Here is a 16003-nt window from a genome sequence, read left to right as displayed (position 1 = left end):
GGAGACAAATAGATAATAAAGATAAGAAGGGAAAGGAGGAAAGACAAGACGAATGAATTAATTAATTAATAAACACGTCAATAAAGTAAATGATAAATAGATGAAATAAAACAAAAGAATGAAGGCAAGAGAAGACAAGTAGAAGATAACGATAAGAATAAGAAATAGATTAAAGAGAAGATAAATCAAGGGAAACAAATTGAAGAAGGCAAAACACAACAACAACAACAACAACAACAACAACAACAACAACAAAAGTAATAACAAACGAATCCACAAATCTTAAAACAAAACAAATAAAAACAAATACATTTCTACTCATTTCCTTTCATCTTTTTTTTTCTTTTCCTCTTTTAAAAATTTTCCCTCTGGTCTAGTCTCCTTCTCTATTGCAGCCTCAAGTCACTCTACCTTCGCATCACGCTTGTCTAATTGTCAAGTTCAGTTCCTGCAATGATGATAAACTGCAACTGGTGGACGCGCTGTCTTCTCACCCATTCTTCTTCTTGAGTTAATTGTGAGATACGAGTGTGGTGGTGGTGGTGGTGGTGAGTGGGAGAGGGAGGGAAGGGTAGAGGAGAAATCTTTTTGTATAGCTAGAAGCGAGTTACGAATGGCCAGGAGGAGGAGGAGGAGGAGATGGATGATGAAGATGACAGCAAAAATAAGATGAAAACGAAAGGAAAAAGAAGATAATGACAAGCAAGTGATGACGAAGAATAAGATGAAAATGAAGAGGAGGAAAAGAACAACAAGAATCAAGGACAAGGAAAGACAAATAAAGCGCCAAGAAAAAACGAAAAAATTAGAAAATAAGACCGAAAATGAAAATGACAAACACGGCAACAAGAAGACGAAAACAGTGGGAAGATGAAAAAGAAGAGGAACATCAACATGACAAACAAAAAACACGTCAACAGAAGAAAAAAAAAAAAAAATACTGCTGACACTGACGAGAGAGAGAGAGAGAGAGACCTTCCCTTCTCTCTCTCCCTTCATTATAAGTTCCGTTGCACGCCATCCTTCCCGTGCAGCGAGTGGCCAGAGTCCGTGTAATATATATGCACGCTAAGACACTGAAGGCGCTGAGGATAAGGCACCGTAGCCAGGTCAGTGCCACCGCCACGCCCTTCTGAGGCACTCCAAGGCATCCAACACACCCAAAGTACGCAAGAAAGTGTCTACATTAATCCTCAACTGTAATTTTTATTGTTTGATGTGAGACTGATGGAAAACTGACTAGAATATGAAATGGGTCAAGAATTGGAATAAGATAGAATAATTAAGCCTTGTGTAAACTTTAGATAAGGAAAGGGGGAAGGGACAGGATGGAGAAAATCGAGAAAAAGAGATGGCAAAGAAAGGGACAAAGAGAAGAAAAGACAAATAGAAGGAATGAGAAAAAAAGGGAAAAAAAGTTGTAACCGGAAATGAGAGAAAGGAGACCAGAGCGAAAAAAAATAGAAAACGAAAATGGAAAGGAAAGAGAATCAATGAAAATTTACACATGAAAATATTAACAAAAAAAGGAAAGGAAATACAAAAATGAACAAAATAAAGAAAACAAGCATAATGTGCAGAAAAATTCCAGGTGTCCAAGGTAGAGAGAGAGAGAGAGAGAGAGAGAGAGAGAGAGAGAGAGAGAGAGAGAGAGTATTTAAAATCTGGAAGCATTGACCATTTACTGTCATGCTCTGTGTGGCGTGATGGTGGTGGTGGTGGTGGAGACTGTGACCTTAAAGACTGCCTGGATGGTGAAATAATATGCTGCTGCCTCGACTGTGTGTGTGTGTGTGTGTGTGAAGGTACTGGAATTGTCATGTATGTACTCTGTAGGTTTTAGTTTAGTTTTACCATACAGTTGCTGTGATTAATAAACTATTTTGTGTGTGTGTGTGTGTGTGTGTTTACCTAGTTGTGTTTTACAGGAAAAGAACTATGCTTGTGCTGTCCTGTCTCCATATTTATACTTGTCCAGTTCAGCCTTAAAGTCATGAATATTTCTTGTTTGAACCAGTGTTTCATCCAAGCTGTGTGTGTGTTATATGTGATATATATTTGTTTATTACAGGTACTGGGTTCAAGTGAGTTGTCATGTACATAATTTGAATATTCTAGGTTGGTTATAGTGTCTAAAATCACTGTGGACAATCATCTATCTTAATTCATTATCTCGCCTAAAATTTCCTGTGATAGTAGGGAAGCTGCAGGAGGTAACAACAGTGTGACAGTCCCTTTATAAAACATGCCTGGCTATCCCCACCTGTCACTTGTATCCGGACATAAACCATTTTAACCATACAATTATAAGATACATGAAAATAAGTGAATAACTTACTAACGATCTCTCTATACACCAAGCCAACAATCACATGGACGGTGGCCCAGACAAGGCATCACACACACACACACACACACACACACACACACACACACACACAATGATAATAAAACAGGAGGTAACAACACAAGCCACACTGACTTTCTCTCTTTTATTCGAGTGCAACTGACACATACAACACTTCAGCCTTCGAATATAAAACAGGAATGTCACGTTTGGTTATCATGACTTGGAATGCCTACAGCTGCATCCCACTTGGCCACTCCTTCCTTCACTCTAAATATAAAACCACGATGAGGATAACTTGCCTCGTCTCACTCAGCCTTCCCTTAAGCAAACTCTGGCTATATAAGAAAGTTAATGAAGGAACGCTTAATTTCTCCTCCTTTTTCCTTCAAGTCATCTGTATATAAAACTTACGAGAGAGATGATTGCTAGTTTTTTCAGCTATTCTCTTATGGAAATTTCAGCTGAATATAAGACTTGAAAACACTTATTTACTTTCTTCTCTCATTTTATTTCTCTTTCAAGATGAGGAACATTTACTTAGCTATCCCTCTCTTTTCCTTCTGCATTTAACACCTCCAAGATGAGAAACATTTATCTGTCTCCCCTTTCTCCCTTTCAGATAAATTCCTGGTTTCAAGATGAGGGACACTAACTCTCCCAGCATCTCCTTCACTAACTTCCTCTCATTTACAAAGTCTCACAATGCTTAATAATCTTCTGTTCCTCTCATTTTCTCTCTTATTTAGTAGTTTTCTCTTCCTCTCCTTTACAATCTTATTTAATAGTATTCTCTTACTCTCTTACTCATTTTCTTTCTCTCCCTCTCTTTTCTCTCTGTTTCTTCAGTATACAACACTCTGAGACAAGGATCGCCAAGGGGTCACTTACACCAAACACGAACACATTATGCCCTCCAGTCCACACTATCACACATGGTTCACTAAATACAAAAGAGCCTACCTGCCGTCCTCCCAGGTAGTTAGCACTCATTAGGGATGGTCGGTTAACCTCATATGTACAGTAAATGGCAATCACAGATGTCGCGTCCATGTATGGTTAGAAAAGTTTAAGGTAGTTTTTAAGATATTTGAGGCTGGTGTTCTTAAGTCTTTGGTTCTCATCAGTGCTGTTTTTAGAAAGGCCACGGAGATGGTTAGTCAGGTTCACATGGGTGTTTTTTCATTTATTTGGTGATGTGATATGCTTGTTATGTTATTACTAATCATGAAAACTCCCTTGAAAATCTCAGCTTATGCAACAGCCTCTTAAACTATCACTAGCATCATGAGAAATCCCTTGAAAACCCTAATAACTTACATTGCAATGTTCAACTAATACTAGGATCATGAAAACTCCCTCAAAAAACCCTAATAACTTCCATTACAATGTTCAACTATTACTAGCATTATGAAAACTCCCTCAAAAAACCCTAATAACCTCCACTACAATGTTAATCGCTAGAATCACAAAAAACACCCTTGAAAACCCCCAACAACTACAACTAGAATCTTGGAAACACCTTTGAAAATCCCTACTTCCAACTATGACCTGTTAAAGTATCACCAAATCACAAAAACACTCTTGCAAGCCTCAATAACTTCCACTAAAGCCCATTAACTGCCAAGAATTGAGATAAAGCATTGGGACATTCAAGAACACCAACCAAAAGATGAAGAGTCACTGTATATATGATATCTTTACAATATTTAACAAGAGATACAGAACTGAAGGGACACAGAAAAGGCTAAATTCTGAAATATTGAAGTCAACATGAATCGCCTTACATATTTGAAACCCCAGTTAATATAATGGCAGATCTGAGTTTTTTCATATTCATATTCTAAAACAGCTGGATTTTTTTTTCCAATCGTAGGTGCATAAACATGATTTCTTTTGGGTGAATAAAAACATATCAAATGGAAGCTCCTTTCATACTCATCATTCAAATAATTTAGAAGCAATTCATAATAAAAAAATATCACAAGAGTCATTCTAACTCATAAATAATAAGAAAACTAAAATTTTACTTACAACTTATGAATAATCATAAAAAAATCAATCAATGACATAAAAGAAGCAAGTCATTATAAAAAGCATAATGTCTTTCTCCTCCTGAATCTAAAAAACAGACCAATACAGCTAAAATCTTTAAAAAAAATCAACCAATAACAAGTAAAAACAAGTGGCTCCATTCAAGCAACCACAAGCAATACAACACTACATGAAAACAACACAAACTTGCATTATAACCTGTACCATAACAAACTGGAGCTCTTCAAATGGTGTAGTTTTTCAGAGATGTGTGGAAGAAATAACTGATAACTGTAGAGACTAATGAAAACAAATGCAAATGACACCAACTCCCATGTAACCTGCACCACACTAACTGGGGCTTACAAAGTGGTAATCAAGACGTGTGAATATAACAACTAATAACCGTGATGACTGTGATAACTGTAGTAACTGGCTGCTAACGACTTAATGGAGGGGACCCTTGACTGACAAGTGGAGGGAAACACTGAGTAACTGGTTAACTGGTTCTTATTTACATATGTACACTCATCTTTATACACTTGTTTATTCCCAGATGCACTGACAGTCAAAAATCGACTCATTAGTATATCTTCATAAGGGCTTCAATTGCTTAGTTTTCTTTGGGAGAACAGGGAAATTATGCCAGTGGTTTGTATGGATGTGTATGGGTCAGGAGATAGTCTATAAAAATGAAACCTGTAGAAAAAATGGCATTGTGAATTGTTATTATGGTTTGAGATGTGATTTTTTTTTAGCATGTTTCTATGTAGATAATTTTTTGGAGTGAGGAGAAAAGATAACAACAAACTTTTATGACACTGAAAGATGCGCATTGTTAGAGTAAGACTATTTGGTGTTCTGTGGAAAGAAGGTCATGTCTATCTAACAAAATCTCATGGACAATGTACGTAATACAGTGTTGCACATATATACATGGAAATAAGAGTGTTTTCTTCCCTATCTCTAACTTAAATCACAGAGGAAGAGAGTAAGTATGGTATGTTGCTTGACTTCTGAACACGACCAACCCTTTTTACAGACCCACACTCCTCTACTCCTCTTGTCCATCACTGTAACGCTACAAAACACATGGACAGCTGTTAAAAATGGTCCGTTAGGGAAAGGGTGTGTGGTTCTTGATTTCTGGACAAAACTAACCACTTTTCACTGCATCTGGTAGCCTCATACACCCTCACAACACAATGAAACACTTCCCTGTATGGACAACTTGAGAAAATAATTTGTTAGGAAGAAAGTGTAGTATGTTGTTTGACTTATGAACTCTTAAGACAACCCCAGAAATTTGATAAAAAGCTAAAAACACAAGTCATAAGGAAACAACTCATGCACAACAGGTATTAAAATCTGTTACTATTAAAAGAATGTCTCATAAAGTTGCCACACTCAAACTATCAGCTCCAAAAATGCTGTTTATTCCCAACTCTGCCTCTCTTAAGAAGCTTACACGGACAACTGGGGAATAATCTGAGGTGTGAGGGAGTGTGGTTCATTACTCAATCTCCAAACATGAATGATACTTTTACACAGACAAACATTTCTCTACTCCTCACATTTCTCTGCATGGAAAAGTGGCAAAAATTGGTTACTGAGGGGGAGGGGATAAAGGGAGTGCATGACTTTTTCACAACACAGAGTGATCAACATGGTGACGGAACATTAACAAACACCGGTAACTGCATCTTCAAAGAAAAACAACAACTTGCAGTGAAGAAAACAATGCCACATATGTTTCTCCCAGCACACCAATGGCAGGACGTTGCAATGGTTAATATCAATACATGTTTGCTATACATTTTCTTTATAATCCTTTTAGAGCGAGGTTTTCATTTCAACACTTCTTTGCACTGTTTTCTATCTCCTCTTTTTTTCTCTCTCTGTTTTAATATCTAATGTTAGAATATTTCCTTAGTTCTTAATCCATCTTCCTTCTCCTCCTCCTTCTTTCTCTTCTTCTTCTACTAGATCATTTCAATTAAAGTGTTCCTTGTTATTTCTATACCTAGCCTCTTTCTATTCCCTCCCTGGGGCTCTTTCTCCTCTTCTCACCTTAAGTATCTACATAATATCTAGTGTTCTCCTCCTTCCACACTTTATTCTCTCCCTGCTCTTTAAAACTTCAAAGTAATATCTATAAGTACTGCTCTTTTCCTCATTTCTCACATTTCTCCTCCTCCTTCTTCTATATCACCTTCTCCTTCTCCTTTTCTCCTTAAACTCTTGCATTAAAACTTCACAGTGATTCCTATAACTACTCCTCTCCTTCTACTCCATTATTTGTGACAGATTTACTCTCTCCTTCTCCTCCTCCTCCTTCTCTTCCTCCATCATAATCTGCAACAGCATCTACCCTGAGTACACCAACACATGCTTCACTGCACACTACCCTCCTTTTGGCAAGAGCGTCGACATTCTAGGAGTGAACCAAAGATCAGACACGTACTGAGGTGTCTAAAGTCTTTGGCTCACCTTGTACAAATGAAAAGTCAAGAGCCTCAGAAAGATTTTTGGGTGGTTTGTCGCTGTTTACATGCGGCACATCAAACCCAAATGTTATTTTTTTAGTTTCGAGACGTATGTCAATAATTATTAACTCAGTTTCTCGTTAAATCATGGATGCTTTCAAAAGAGTATTGCATTAGTTAATTCTTAAAATGTATATCTCTCTCTCTCTTTCTCTACGTTCATCCATTCTTCACTCAATTCACTCAAATCAACAGGAAGCTAAATAATTCAACTTTCTATAAATCAGGCTACAGAAATGTATTACTAACCATGCAATATTGTACTGTAATATATAGAACTGTATGCCTTTCAAACTCCACAGTTAAAACGACAGAGAAAAGACGTGAAATACTGACGCAGAATTAAATACACTAGATAATTATCACACATGTACATATATACATAAACAAGAAGCAGGAAGAAATACAAATTAATCTATACTTCTCAATCAATATATGTAGGATAAAAATAATTGCATGTGTTATCTTCTATCAACACACACACACACACACACACACACACACACACACACACACACACACACACAGAAAACACACATTTACGCTCCCCTTCCTTTCTGGCTCTGGCTGTCAGGATAAATGGGAAAGTCGGCAACGTCCACCACCTCCTCCACCTTGTAGGACGGATAGAGGCCGTTCTGCCGAGTGCGTCTGTTCATGCCCTTAGAGTAGCCATCCCAGTGGTTCCCGGCAATTCCCACAATGTCCCCAGGAACGAGTGAGAGTTCGTCCGATCTGAGGAGGAATGGGATGTTTTGAGAGGTTAGAGAGGATAAAGGAAAAGAATGTATGGGTGAATCTGGTGGGGTTTTGTGAGAGAGTGAGTGAGGGAATGGAGAGGTTTGAGAGGTTAGGGAGGGTGAAGGGTAGATTTGGGGTTTAGTGAGTGAGTGTGAGTGAGGGAGTGAGTGAATGAATGGGAAGGTTTTGGGAGGTTCAGGAAGAGTAAAGGGTAGAAATATATGGGTGAATTTGGTAGGGCTTAAGGAGCAAGTCTTTTTTGTGAGAGGGTAAAACTGGCCAAGGACAACAAAGAGTATAAAAAGAGAGAGAAAAAAAAAAAAAAAAAAAAAAATATTCACTTAGTTGCTGGTCCATGTGCAAGTCAGAGACAACTAGCCAAAAAGAAAAGGATAAATGTCTTGAAACCTCCGACTTAAATGAGTTCAGGTCATAGGAAGATGGAAATACAGAAGAAGATAAGGAGTTCCAGAGTGTGTGTGTGTGTGTGTGTGTGTGTGTGTGTGTGTGTGTGTGTGTGTGTGTGTGTGTGTGTGTGTGTGTGTGTGTGTGTGTAATAATAATAATAATAATAATAATAATAATAATAATAATAATAATAATAATAATAATAATAATATGGTTTATCAGTAAATGCAGTACATACATACTAAAAATATACATATGGGGATTAGGGGGAGGCTTAAGATTAGAACCTTAACTTAGTTGTTTATGGCTCGCACCATGGAGGGTATGTGTGTGTGTGTGTGTGTGTGTGTGTGTGTGTGTGTGTGTGTGTGTGTGTGTGTGTGTGTGTGTGTGTGTGTGTGTGTGTGTGTGTGTTACCTGCGAGGTGTGTGGGGAAAGCGCACTCTCTGGTTGTGAGCATTCTGTCCCCCATAGTAGTAGACGTCATCGAGGGAGCGGAAGTAGCTGGATGCGTCGGGATGGAAGGTCTGCATGATTTCATATGCAATGCGGCACACCTGGCAGAGGGAGAGGGAAAGAGAGAGTGAGAGATGGGTACTGGTGTGGAAGGTAGGAGACATTGACTTCTAATACGTACGTGAGGAGGGAAGGAAGACAGATGTAGTAATGTGTGAGGTAACTAGACATAACAGGAGTCTGATGAAGGAAGAGAAACAGAGGAAGAGATACGTGTGTCAACGGGCATCAATATAATGTTTTTGTTCAGTACCTGAGGGAGGTAAAGAGACAGGTGTACTGGAGTGAGACATGACAAAACACACTTGCTTTTCTAATGAATCTAATGTGATTCCTTTCACTCTCCCATAACAAACCTTTGTGCCACATCTGTAACACTTCTGACCATACCTCCACTTCCTTCAAAAGTTACACAGGTTTTTTAAGAATGATATTACAGTTCTAGTGACAAATGAACAAGATTTGTATAATTACAAGTACAAAAACACTCTTGACAACCCAACAATTAATCTCTGTGGCCTTTGAAAATAGTCTCTCCTCAGCCTCACCTGTGATGAGAAGGTGCACACAAGGTGATCAGTGAGGGAGAGGAAGTGCACATCTGCTATAATGCCCTTGAGGGAGGCGTCAGTGTAGCGTGTAGCCACTGCCGCTGTCCGAGCTATGTTGGAGTCCCCGATGAATGAGTAGTCTGGGAACCTGGCGGGAAGGGAATGGAAGGGAAGCAAGAAGTCAGTACGTGAATGTCTATGTGTGTGCTTAATGAGTGCCACGTCATTCCTCACTCTCCCACAACTACTTTCTGTTAGCTTCTGTCATGCATCAACATTTAACTAAGCTCTAATATCACTCCTCTTCCCTTTAATACCTTGAGTACCATGAGTGTTCATTCTGGTTACTATCTGGTGATTTTATACAGCTTCAGAAAATTGTGTTGGGGGATTAAAATAGCAAAGACTGTGGTCATTAATGTTCTGATCTCCATAGACCCTTCCTAATGCCAATAAAATGATCTAATCGTACACAAATCTCAAGGTAAAAAAGTGTCCCAGAATTGAAGGGAAGATACTTGATTAAGTCTCCAAATCTCTGTTGCACCGCTGACACTAATAAGCTACCAGTACTGAAGACAACAGCAATAGACTTACTTCTTCTGCGCCTCAGTGATGACAGTGGGGTCATCTGAGGCAAGGTACACTCTCTTCACCACATCAGGCTGTGTCATCTTCAGCGTGGTGTAGTAACTCTCCACGTGACTCATGTACTCATCGATGGAGTGGAAGGCCGCCTCTGTCCCCACCTTGTCTGTTCTCCTCACATGGACCCTGGAGTGTGTGGAGCAAAAATATGTTATGTGGAATGACCTGTCTGTTATGAAAGGTGTGTGGTGAGAGAATGTAGTGTGAAGTCAGATCTCAATTGTGAAGTGAGTCTGGTAGAGGCAACTTTTTAGGTTAATGGCAGGAGTGTGGATGATGTGTGTGTGTGTGTATGTATAATTCACCTCACCTTGGTCGCCTGCTGGTCACCCAGCCAGTCTTTCCCATTACGGAGCGAGCTCAGAGCTCATAGACCGATCTTTGGGTAGGACTGAGACCACATCAACACACAACACACCGGGAAAGCGAGGCCACAACCCCTCGAGTTACATCCCGTACCTATTTACTGCTAGGTGAACAGGGGTTACCCATTAAGAGGCTTGCCCATTTGCATCGCCGCTTCCCAGACTCGAACCCAGGTCCTCTCGATTGTGAATCGAGCGTGCTAACCACTACACTACGCTGTGTGTGTGTGTGTGTGTTTTGTCCAGGCTGCACCATGTGGGATTGCCAGCTTGGTTTACAGACAGATATATAAAAAAGTAGCTCTAGGACAAGGGCTACTTACTTTTCATCTCATCTTTTCTATTTAGTCAGTTCAGTTGAATTTATCCATACATTTCCTCACACCAGACTTCAGCACACAATCAAGTTCTGAAATCCTAAAGTCTCTGCCACACTGTCCATCTATTTCAGTCATTTACTTATCAATTCTTTCTCTGTTTCCTTCACACTACTCACCCCACAATTGGTTTCTGGAATCCTAGTGTGTCTGACAGGTTGTCCAGCATCTCCTGAGTCTTGGGCTGTGGCTTTAACATGTACTTGAGGAACTGCCCTACCCACCAGGCTGCTGGGTCCCCGTGCAGCCGTGTCAGGCGCTCCGACAGGTCCTTAGGGATGGCCAGTGGCAGGAAGGGTGGCCGTTGGGATAGTGTGTCAATAATTGGTAAGTCCAGCACCTGTGTGTCGTTGGTTCCTGCGGCAAGTGGAGAGGTGTTAATGTGAGTCTGGGTGTGGTGTGTTGTATAAGCTAGGTTATTCCTTTACTTATTCACTAACTTACTTCACTGACTTATCTATTTATTCATTTACACTCATAAACCGACTCACTCACTCATTCATGTACATTGATTAATTTATACAGATAATTGTGCACACTGTTTACCAAAAGAGACCAATAGATACCAGAATATTCAACCCAAGAAAGCATCTGTATGCATAAATAATACATACACATAAATAAAAGAGAAAAATAGTGATAACTCAGCATAAAAAAAACACAAAATTATCAGTTGAACTCAATTCTGCCAAAATATATACACATAAACAATTCCTCACATCAACACACACACGTCTGTGGAACTTGAAAACAATCTTGTCTTTCTGTGGCCCTTGAAAGCAAACATGAGCTGTCCCTTGCAATAACCCTAATGAATTCCTGTGTCTCTCACATCCTAATGAACTTCTATGCCCCATGAAAACAGTCTTGATGAGCTTCTGTCTCTCAAAAACCCTAATGGATTTTTAAGTTTCTTGAAAAGAGTCATGATGAGCTTCAGTGTCCCTTGAAAACAGTTCTAATGAGCTGCTGTACCCTTGAAAACCTCCAGCAAAGCAATAAGAGGAGCCTTACCTGGCCAGTGGGAGTGTGTGTTGCCGGTGGGGCTGGTGCAGGAGTCACTAAGGGGCTGGAATACGTCCTCCCATCCATTCTTGTTGTAGCGCCACCCTCGGGACTTGAGGATGAGGGTGCGTTTGGTACCATATGCCACGATGAAGCAATACACAACATGGTGAATCTGGCAGCCATACCCACATCCCTGCAACATAACACAATGCTCTATAGTATGTATGGTGTTTCTTCCCTGCAAGACAGCAACACAATGTAAAAGTCTAGCATGTGATGGGTGTGGCAGACATACCCACACCCCTGAAACATAACAGTTCTCTAGTATGTGTTTGTAGGCCATTTTTTTCTACAACACAGCAACACAATCTAAAAGTACAGCATGTGATGGGTCTGACAGCCATACCCACACCCATACAATACAACATAGTGCTTTAGTATGTGTTCGTAAGTGTTTCTTCCCCACAACACAGCAACACATAATTACTAGATAGACAACTGCATAACACATTCTACTTTATGTATTCTTGAGTGCTTCCTTGCAACACAATATAAAAAGCATATGAGCATTTGTAAGTGTCCTCTTGTAACATAATGCAACACAACACAAGAAAACATAAGTGTATATATTCTTAACTGTTTCCTTGCAACACAATATCACAATATACTGGTATCTGCATTTCAGAGCATTTTTCTACAACACTTTATTATGCTATGAAAAAAACATGTTCTGAAGACTTGTAAGTAATCATGGGAGCAATTATTTGACAGTGAAAGGATTACATTTCAAGGTTTTGGTGTTTGTGAGAAGCCTCCATGCCACCCTAGAAAATAAAACAGGATTATGAAACAGCAAGAAGTAAACCAACACAAGGCAAGGTCACAGAACCTATTGCCTAAGTCATCAGTATGCAGGACCACAACACTTCATTTGTATTCGAGAGCACAACACTTCATCTTGCATTCACACAGCACAACATTCTATTTTATATTTAGCAAACACAACATTCATGCAACAATCAAACAACACAACATCTTATCTTGTCTTCAGAAAACAAAATATTTTACATCACATTCAAGAATATTTCACCAACAAAATATTTTATCTCATATTTAGCAAGCACAACATTCAAGCAATAATCAAACTACACAACATCATCCTACCTTGTCTTCAGGAAACAAAATATTTTACCTCACATTCAATGTACCATCTCACACACAAACACCACAACACCATATCAATCAAATCCAATCACCTCACACACACACACATCAGGCATTCCCCACCCTGCTCACCTTGTTCAGATTACACACAAGTTTCTTCGCTCTGCTACAGTCTGGAGGGTTTTGGAGATCATGTAGCCTCCTCTGAACAAGGTTACTCAAGTCTGCTGCCTCCTGCTCTCTCCAAGTGCCAAGACCATCCAGTTTACTCAGCTTATTCATGTCGTATTGGATGACTCTAGGGTGAAAAGAGGTAGAAAGTTATGAGTCTTTTAGCCACGTTCATGAATGCTTTGCTCTCTCACTATGACTGTTTACAAAGTTGATAAGGATGATTAGCCGGATTCTCTAGATTATTTCTCCTGTTAATCTAAAAAAATTGTTTATCTATTGCTAGAATTGTAAAAACACCCTTTGAAAATCTGTGTAATGTCACCACAACTAGTTTGAAAGACCACAGAGATGATCAGCCATATTCACAAAACAATTTTTCTCCAGTAAAAAAAAAAAAAAAATGTACTCTTGCTAAACTGTCATTGTAATTGTAGAAATACCTTAAAAATATGTGCAACTGCCACTACAGCCTTTTGAAAGTAATGGTGATGAGACAAAGAATAAGTAGAAGATTATGACAGTTTATCTATCTGTCTACTAATCTACTTAAGCATCCATCTATCTATGAATCTACTTATCTACAAATCTATCTGTTCATTCATCTACTAATCTATCCAACAATCAATCTATATGTTTATCCATCCATCACCCTACCCAATACTGACTTATCCCACCATCTACCCATCTATCCATCTATCCACCTACCACCCTCCCCCTTACTTACCTGGTGTGGTCAAGACCCTCCTCCAGGATCTGATCAATGTGATCCTTGGCTTCTGTGTACATTTCCACCTGCTTCCTCAGCTGGTGGAGTTGGTCGCATGTATACCACCACATCTCCTGCACTCCCTTTTCCACCTGCCTCCTCGTCAGCTCAAACTCCAGTGAAGGGGTGAAGTCTGAGGAACCTGCAGTGATGGTGGAAAAAAGTGCTTATAATTGTTGTGTGGGAAAATCTGAGTGTTTTTGGTGTTGTACTTAACTTAATCTAACCTAACCTATTCTACCTCAAACTCCAGGGAAGGGGTGAAGTCTGAAGAACCTAGAGTGATAGAAGAAAAATGTGTTTATGATTGTTGTGTGGGAAATTATGAGTGTTTGTGCTGTTGTACTTAATCTAATCAAAGCTTTTTCATATTCTTTCTTAATCAAAGCTATTCTATCTCAAATTCTAGAGAGGGAATGAAGTCTGAAGAGCCTGTAGTGATGGTGGAAAATGTCCTTGTTATGATTGTTGTGTGGAAAAATTTGAGTGTTTATGATGTTGTATGTAACCTAACCTAACCTAACCTAACTTAATTTAGCCCAACCTATTCTAGCTCAAATTCCAGTGAAGGAGTGATGCTGAAAAAATGTGCTTATGATTGTTGTGTAGTAAAATATGAGTTCTTATATATTCTAACTCAAATTCTATAAAAGGAATGAAGCCTGAAGAGTCTGGATTTTGGTGGAAATATGTTTTTTTTTATGGTTTGTGTGTAAAATACGTGTTTGTGGTGTTGTATTTAACCTGACTTAATCTAGGGTAACAGCTAAAAAAATGAGTGGCAAAAATGTGCTTAGTTATAATTGATGTATGGGAATATTCAAGTGTTTACAGAGATACTTAGCTTAATCTAACCTAACATAATGTAACTTAACCTAATTCAAACTGCAAGGAAGAAGTGAAGTTTGAGAAGCCTGGAGTGATGACAGTGACAAAATGTGCATGTGTGTGACCTTCCACAGAGCAACTTCTTTACATCAAGACTTCCAGAAAGAAAGAAAGAAAAAAAAAAAAAAAAATCTCTTTACATTCACACTCAAAGAAAGACCCAAGAATTCTTTTACATTCAGACCTCTATAGACACCAAAATTCCTTCACACCAAGATTTCCACACACCAAAATGAGATAAGCAAGAGAGAGAGAGAGAGAGAGAGAGAGAGAGAGAGAGAGAGAGAGAGAGAGAGAGAGAGAGAGAGAGAGAGAGAGAGAGAGAGAGAGAGAGAGAAATTGTGAGTGAGAGTGGCACTTACTTGACTTGCGTTCTGCAGTGACATCAGCCTGCTGCAGCATCCTCTGTGCATGTTCCAGCTTCCTCTGCAGCTCAGCCACCACTGCCGGATTGCTGTTGCTCTTCACTGTGTTGGCCACCGCCTCCGCCCCCTCATTGTTCAGCGACTTCACCTGCCTGTGGGTGCCAAGGTGATGGGTGTTGAAGGGATGAAGGGCTACAGGAGACAAGGTATGGGTGATTTAAGAGGTATAGAAGTTTCGAGACACTTATCCTGTTTTCTATTAGCATTTGACAGTTTAGGGACTTGCATTTCAGTGGACCTTTTTTCTAATACCTATTTTGGGGACATACATTTCAGCTGACCTTTTTTTAATACCTAGTTTGGGGACTTACACTTTAGATGACCTTTTTTTAATACCTATTGTGAGGGCTCATATTTTAGTGGGCCATTTTTCAATACATATTTTTGATGCCCTTGAGAAAGAGGGAAAAAGTGCAAGGGTGATGTGAGTAAGGGACATAACAAGGGTGACATTAGTGCCTGTGGGTGCTAAGATATCGTGCATCAGGCAGTCTCTCTCACTTGTTTAGATATCTCTGTTCACTCTCTGTGGGAACTGGCACCTTGACTGGGCCATTTAATTACGTATCCTTTTAAATATTGGATCATAATTTTTACATTACTTGGGAACCATAATTTTCATACTGTTTTGGGGGGCCATTAACTAAGAACCCTTACATAAAAAACAAGTGTGTGTGTGTGTGTGTGTGTGTGTGTGTGTGTGTGTGTGCATGACTTACTGAGTGAAATCCTGCAGGACTTGTCTAATATCATCATTCTGCTTCTTCAGGACATCAAGCTCCTGCACGGCCCGGTGGAGGCGTTCAGACAGGTGCGGGTCACTGGTGGAGGAGAGGGGTCCGGGGGGAGCCAGGAGAGCCACGCCCACCAGCCAGATGACCCCCAGAGCCCCACCCACACGCCACGCCCACCCACCCACCCACCTCATCCTCTCACGTCTGTGGAAAGAGAAGTTACGTTGGGTTAGGTTTAAGTTGAATTTGTCTATGTGGTAATATCTCTCTCTCTCTCTCTCTCTCTCTCTCTCTCTCTCTCTCTCTCTCTC

At 39.6% G+C, this 16003-nt stretch overlaps 1 protein-coding gene across 1 annotated transcript; it reads right to left on the bottom strand.

Moving 5' to 3' along the window:
* Window positions 1–2460: 2460 nt before the first annotated feature.
* On the bottom strand, window positions 2461–15886 carry LOC123519329 (alpha-(1,6)-fucosyltransferase-like). The gene is made up of 10 exons (XM_045280550.1): window positions 15678–15886; window positions 14896–15050; window positions 13604–13787; window positions 12838–13003; window positions 11548–11734; window positions 10653–10890; window positions 9741–9917; window positions 9141–9291; window positions 8494–8633; window positions 2461–7662 (listed from the first exon to the last, which is right to left on the bottom strand). The coding sequence occupies exons 1-10, from the start codon at window positions 15884–15886 to the stop codon at window positions 7467–7469; spliced, it is 1803 nt and encodes a 600-aa protein (XP_045136485.1). The 3' UTR covers window positions 2461–7466.
* Window positions 15887–16003: the final 117 nt, after the last annotated feature.

Source organism: Portunus trituberculatus, chromosome 45 (assembly GCF_017591435.1).
Source record: "Portunus trituberculatus isolate SZX2019 chromosome 45, ASM1759143v1, whole genome shotgun sequence".
Classification (NCBI taxonomy): Eukaryota; Metazoa; Arthropoda; class Malacostraca; order Decapoda; family Portunidae; genus Portunus; species Portunus trituberculatus.
The sequence above is the reverse complement of the archived record's forward strand: the minus strand, read 5'-3'. Positions and strand labels throughout refer to the sequence as shown.